The following is a 7,177-nucleotide window of genomic DNA, read 5'->3' as shown; positions in this document are numbered from 1 at the left end:
CTTAGTGTTCTGTTTCAGGGATCACACCTTTACAACCATGACACCCTTACCTCTTTTTCGGTCTATTTATGCCCTAACAATAACGAGTCACTTACTGGAAGCGCAGATGATTTTCTAAACATCATCAGCAGGCACAGTGGGCCACTACTGAAGCCACTTGGGAGGCTAATGCAGGAGGATCATTAATTTGAGGTCAGTTTGCGATACACAGTGAATTCTAATCCAAACCTGAATTACACAACAAGACCCTGTCTCAAAAACAAATAATGAAAAATTATTTATTAAGACAATTTCAATATCCTGGTCACTTCACAAAGTAACTTTTAAAAGGACTGCACAAATCGTGATCAAGAATGAGTTTATCAGTGGGATGCAAAGATGGTTTATACAAAAGAAATAAATGTAATACACTGAATGAACAAAATGAAAAACTGTATTGCAGAAAATATACAGAATCATGTAACAACATAGGATATCAACTGATGGTGACAACAGTCAATAAATTAGACAGAAACTATAATGGCAGCACGGGGAAACAAACACTGTTATCATTCAGTGTGACAAAGCTCAGACTTGTCCAGGACAGGCGCACCTTTCCATCAATTCAGCAAACACCCGAAAAGCCTAGCTGGAGCAATTAGGGTAAGAAAAAAGAAAAAATTTTTTCACCCAAGGAAACAAATCTGTTTCAGGTGACAGGGTGTCAACATAGAAAATTACTCTGTGAAAAAAAATTTAAGAAACTCATAAATGTTCAATGATTTTCAAATCAACACAAAGTGTCTTTACATACTACAAATTTAAAAGCAAAATTTAAAAAACAAAAATATTATACACCCTGCATAAAATGAGAATAAAATTAAACAGGGAAAATCTAAACCACTATGAACAAGACTATAAATAAATGGCAGGGTATCCCATGCACACTGTTAAAATGTCCATCCTACCCAAAGTGCTTTGTAGATTTACTGCCATCACATTAGCAAATCAAATGGCATTCTTCACAGGCTTAGGAAAAAATTCCCAAGTCATAATAAACCAAAACCTTTCAAATTAGCCCAAAAACTCAAATAAAAACAAAAGTTTTAGGTTTAACAGTGTGTCACAGGCTAGAGATGAAGCTCAGTTGGTAGAGTATTCACCTAGCATGCACTTGATACCCAAGCACTGCGCCAAAACCAAAACAAAAATGGTGAGTGTAGTGGTGCATGCCTGGAATCCTACCACTGGAGGCAGAGGCAAGAGATCAAAAGTCCAAGATCATTCTTGACCATTTAGTTATTTCAGAGCCAGTCTAAGCTCCAGGAGACCTTTTCTCAAGGAATAATTACAAAAGAAAAATACATTACATAGGCAGTAATCCAACAGTACAATATAGATATAGACAACGTAACAAAATGGCTTAGATATAAACTTATCATTGCTAGGCATAGTGGCACATAATTTTAATCCCAGCACTCTGGAAGGTAGAAAGACTGGTGGATCTCTGTGAGTTTGAGGCTAACCTGGTCAGTTTCAGACCAACCAGAGTTACACCTATCTCAAAAACCTTATACAAGCCAGATAGGGATGGTGGATGTCTTTAATCCCAGTACTTAGGAGGAAGAGTCAGGCAGATCTCTGTGAGTTTGAAGCCAGTCTGGAACACAAAGTGAGTTCTAGGACAGCCAAAGCAACACAGAGAAACAACCTCAAAAAAAAAAAAAAAAAAAAAAAAAAAAAAAAAAAAAAAAAAAAAAAAAAAAAAAAAAAAAAAAGAAAGAAAGAAAGAAAGAAAGAAAAGAAAAAGAAAAAAAAGAAAGAAAAAAGTTAAAACAAAACCCTTATACAGTCAAAATAATTTCAAAAATGGGTTTAGAACTATATAGCTTGAGGGTAGAGTATGTGCCTAGCATTCATGAGGCCACAAGTTCAATTTCTAGCACCAAAACACAAATGCTTATAACCAAATTTTCAACAAAACTATCAAACCATAAAAAGGATTGTTAAACAAATAAAAGGAACTAACAAAAATGGATATGCAAGCAAAACTATACCACTAACTATGGTGTGTATATGTGTGTGTAACTCTTAAATAACAGTAAAAGAAATACAGTTAAGCTGGGTAGGCTGGCTCATACTGAAAATCTCTGCACTCAGCAGGCCTGGGGAGAAACTGCTGCAAGTTTAAGATCAACCTAGTCCACACAGTGAGTTCTATGCTATTATAGATTACATAATGAGATCACCTCCAACAAACCAAACCCTGAAAATCAAGTCTTAGATTGTTGACACAGAACTCCAAAAAGAACGCTTCCTGACACACCTGACACACCCGACACACCCGACACACCCGACACACCCGACACACCCGACACACCCGACACACCTGACACACCTGACACACCTGACACACCAGCAAAGAATTCTGGAGCTGACATGAAAAGCACGAGCATAAAAAGCAAATATAAAAAATTAGGGCAACATCAAACTGAAGATTTTACAAAGCAGAGCAGAAAACAAATCTGAAATGGCAGGTATACAGACGGAAAAATATCTGCAAATCATATATATTACAGTGGGTCTATGTCTAAAACATAGCAACTCAGGTAACTTCTTCACAGCAAAACATATACATTGATTTTAAACTTGATAACTGAAATTAATATTTTAGCAAAGACATACAAATGGCTTAGATTAGAAAAATGCAAATCAAAACTTATGAAACCATTTCACATTTCAAAATGGCATATAGAAAGAAAAAAGTAAAAAGATAAGCAATAAAAAGACTAGGTACATCATTGGGAATATAAACTGATGGCCATTACAGAATAGTCCAGACATACTGAATTAAAAGTACACCTGTCATTACTGTAACAAACCCACTTTGGGGACTGCATCTGAGGACATAAGGTCACTAACTAAAGAGACAGCTACACTAGCATTCAAGGCAGCAATACTCCCAACAGTCAAGGTATGGAAACTAAGTATCCATAGACATACCAAATGATAATTAAATGTCCTAAAACAATTAACTGACCACAACACAGCTCTACCTTGAGGACACCATGTAAACTTAAACTCATATAAATAGCTAGGTATGATGGCACATGCCTGAAGCAGAAAGGCTGGGAGTTTGGGAGTCAGTTTGAGCGACAAGTAAGACCCTGGAACAAAAAATAAAAAATAAAAACCTAAGAATAGTTAATACAGATACTACTTGTTACTACATGACTTAACAAGTAGAGACTAAAGAAAAGCTAAACTCCAACCAGAGAAAGGGTAGTGGCTACCAGAGACTGGGAACTCAAAGAAAGGGGTTGTCTTGGTCAGACTCAAATCTTCTTCTGTAAATACGTAAACACGATGTGACATTACTTTAAGACAGAGTCAGGTATGATAGCTTGTACCTGCCATCTCGACACTAAGGAGACTGAGCCAGACTACCATGAGCTCGATCAGTCAAGACTACATGATTTTCATACTCGTCTAGGTCAAAAAGTGAAAGTAACTTGAAAAAAGACAAAGGGGAAGAGGGGCGCATGTGACAACAAACGAAATAAGTAGTGACTGTGTTCATTAGTTCACAATGCCACCATGGGACATATACTAGACACCAGGTATAAACAACAGTTTTCAATCACATCAAACAGAAATATTTTAAAAAGGAAAACCTATAATGAAATTTAGAAATTTATAATTGAAGTCATAAAAATACACAAATATAGAAATATTCAAAGTTCATCTAGAAGCACCCAGGAAATCCATGTGTTGCCATCCAAACCTTCAAGACACTGAAGCAAATCCCCTATTTTACACATACGTGGTTTGTGTTCAGTCTAACCACCACATAAAGTCAAAGGTAAAAAGTTATTTCCCAAACTTCAGTAAGATTTTTCTCAACTGTGAGATTACAAGTGAACTAAGAAACTTAAAAACTATGACATTTCTACATGTCTTGCATCAACACACATGGAAACACTAAAGATTTTCATCTCCTATAGTACAAACCTTGACAGAGTTCACCGATCTTGGGATTTTGATCTCTCCCATAGCCTTAAACTCAGAATGAGTTGCTTTTACATCAGTGACAATTGAATGCTTTCATACATTGATTATTATAAGACTTTTATAGACTGAATTCTGATTGCAAAGGATGGATCAAGGGCTTCCAGAACAATTTTGTGAGTACCTTACATTCAAAGGCTTTCCCCCCAGTGGGGATTCTCATGTTCATTAGCATCAGCAGAAGCAGTGAAGGATTCCCTGCATTCCTTATATTCATACGGTTTCTCTCCTGTGTGTTTCCGTAAATGCTTATTAAGGCCTGAGTGCTCTGTAAAGGCTTTTCCACAGTACTGACATACATAGGGTTTCTCTCCAGTGTGAATTCGCATGTGAACTCGAAGGTACGAGGACCATAAAAATGACTTTCCACATATTATACACTGAAAAGGCTTCTCTCCAGTGTGAGTTCGCATGTGAACAGGAAGGTAGGAAGAACATGTAAAAGTTTTCCCACACACTGTACACTGAAAGGGCTTTTCTCCAGTGTGAATTTTCAAATGCACATTAAGATAGGAGGAAGAAGCAAAGGCTTTCCCACAGTGGTCACATTCAAAGGGTTTCTCTCCTTTGTGACTTCTTATGTGTGCGATAAGGCCCGAGGAAGTGCTAAAGGCTTTTCCACATTCTTGGCATGCATAGGACTTCTCCCCAGTGTGATTTCTTAAGTGTATAGTAAGGCCTGAACGAGCAGTGAAGTCTTTCCCGCAGTAAGTGCATTTATAGGGTTTTACTCCAGTGTGAATTCGAAAGTGGGTCTCAAGGGAGGAGGAGTTTCTAAAGGATTTTGTGCACACCTTACACTGAAAAGGTCTCTCAGAACTGTGAGTTTTTATGTGTACAGTAAGTTGAGCAAAACTAATGAAGCCTTTCCCACACTCCTTACATTCATAGGGCCTTTCACCAGTGTGTGTTCTTATGTGTTTAGTAAGGCATGAGCGCTCAGGGAAAGTCTTTCCACACTCCTTACACTCATATGGTTTCTCTCCAGTGTGAGTTCGCATATGGATACGAAGATAAGAAGACCGCGTAAATGTTTTGTCACACTGCTTACACTCAAAGGGTTTCTCTCCAGTGTGAGTTCTTAAATGTCCAACAAGAGATGAGGAATGAGCCAAAGCTTTCCCACACTGATAGCATTCAAAGGGCTTCTCTCCTGTATGAATTCTTATATGTTCAACAAGGCCAGAGGATGTACTGAAGGCTTTCCCGCACTCCTTACACTCGTAGGGCTTCTCCCCATTGTGAATTAGTACGTGCTTAGTAAGGCCTGACCGTGCAGTGAAGTCTTTCCCACAGTAATTACATTTGTATGGTTTTATTCCAGTGTGAATTCGGAAGTGGGTCTTAAGGCATGAGGAATTTCTAAAGGTCCTTGCACATACCTTACAACGAAAGGGCTTTTCACCAGTGTGCGTTTTTATATGTTCAGTCAGCTGAGCAAAGCTGGTGAAGGCTTTCTCACACTCTGTGCACGGATAGGGCCTCTCTCCAGTATGCTTTCGTAAGTGTATCGTAAGCCAAGAACGACCACTGAACGCTTTCCCGCATACTTTACATTCATAGGGCTTTTCTCCGGTGTGAGTTCGTATGTGACCTAGCAGGTAAGAGGAACGTGTAAATGCCTTCCCACATATGTTACACTCAAAGGGCTTCTCTCCAGTTTGAGTTCTCAAATGCGTAGTAAGGTAAGAAGAAGAAGCAAAGGCATTCCCACACTGGTCACACTGATACGGTTTCTCTCCTGTGTGACTTCTCATATGTTCTGTAAGGCGTGAGGGTTGAATGAAGGTTTTCCCACATTCCTTGCACTCATAAGACTTCTCTCGAGTGTGCTGGCGTAGATGCACAATTAAACTTGAGCGCTCAGTGAAGGTTTTCCCACACTCCTTACAGTCGTAGGGCTTCTCCACGGTGTGGCTTTGCATATGGACATTAAGGTAGATAGGGTGTGTAAAGACTTTTTCACATTTCTTACATTCATAGTACTTTTTTTCAGGGGGAATTACAACATGCTCATTATGACTCACAGGAAAAGTAAGAGCTTGTCCACACTGACTCTTTCCACTATGAGAAGAGCTATGTGCCTCAAGTTCTAAGTGGTTAAGGGAAGTTTTCCCACAGTCACTGCATTCAGTGGATTTTCCCAGAGTGCACATTTTCTGTGAAACATCTGGAGTCAAAGTGAAAGATTTTCCACATTGGTCCAACTGAAAAATGTTCTTTTCAGTAGACGTTTCTTTACGTGGTGGCAGCAAGTCTTTTTCACACAAATTACTCTCTGACGTGTTCTCTGTATTTAGCCTGCTAACGTGAGTCTGGGGGCATGCATCTTCACTGAAAACTCTTCCAACTTGCATAGAGTTGCCAAGCACCCCTCCACTGTGCTTTCTCCCCTATTGACAAAGGGTAAAAAAACACGATTAAAGGATTGTTCAGACTTGCAGAGGAATGTGTACTTGTGAGAATTCTGACACACTAAACTAACTTATGCTGAGTATGTTGGTTAACTCCTGCAGTCCCAACACTCTGAAGGCTTAGTCTACCTTGAGTAATAGTGAGCTCGTCTGATAAAAGGGGTAAAGGAAAAAGAAAATGAGAAAGAAAAAAAGAAAGAAAATGAGAGAAAGAGATAAGAGTTCCCTTGCCTGTGATAGCTATTTCTATCAAGTATCTTTAATTTGTATCTATTTTTATTAGTGAATTCCTAATCTACCCTGAACTGAGACAATTAGAAGTATACTTGTTCCCCCAAGGAGTATGGCTCCTGGTAGGTCAACCATGCTCTAGTGTGTGGCCCTACACACACCAAGGAGTGGTTTGGTTAGTACAAATTCAAATTGGTAGATTACTTATGCTTAAAAAAAAAAGGTTATAGAGTTGGCGTAGAGAAGTGGAGGTTACCAGGTCTTAGGGGATTTAGAAGTGGGAGGAGAATATTATCAAAATACATTTTATGAGATATTTTCAAATAACAATGTTTTTTTAGAAAGAGAGAGAGAGAGAGAGAGAGAGAGAGAGAGAGAGAGAGAGAGAAAAACACAAAGTGAGCACGAACACACAGTGTCTCTCAAGGGCTGAGACACACGTGGGGTCTGCAAGGGGCCCGGCTGCGACCAAAGAGGGGAAGGGA

General features: G+C 38.9%; 1 protein-coding gene across 12 annotated transcripts in view; it reads right to left on the bottom strand.

Annotated features, from left to right (window-relative positions):
- Positions 1-253: 253 nt before the first annotated feature.
- LOC126490558 (zinc finger protein 26) overlaps positions 254-7,177 on the bottom strand; it is a 22,781-nt gene continuing 15,857 nt past the window's right edge. For all 12 annotated transcript variants that reach the window (XM_050125560.1, XM_050125561.1, XM_050125559.1 and 9 more), the window contains one exon: positions 254-6,440. In XM_050125560.1, coding sequence (XP_049981517.1) covers positions 4,179-6,440 — 2,262 coding nt within the window. In that variant the 3' untranslated portion in view covers positions 254-4,178. The remainder of the gene's footprint in view (positions 6,441-7,177) is intronic.

Source organism: Alexandromys fortis, unplaced genomic scaffold (genome assembly GCF_014885135.2).
Source record: "Alexandromys fortis isolate MF-2015 unplaced genomic scaffold, M_Fortis_MF-2015_v1.1 scaffold_242, whole genome shotgun sequence".
Lineage (NCBI taxonomy): Eukaryota > Metazoa > Chordata > Mammalia > Rodentia > Cricetidae > Alexandromys > Alexandromys fortis.
The sequence above is the reverse complement of the archived record's forward strand: the minus strand, read 5'-3'. Positions and strand labels throughout refer to the sequence as shown.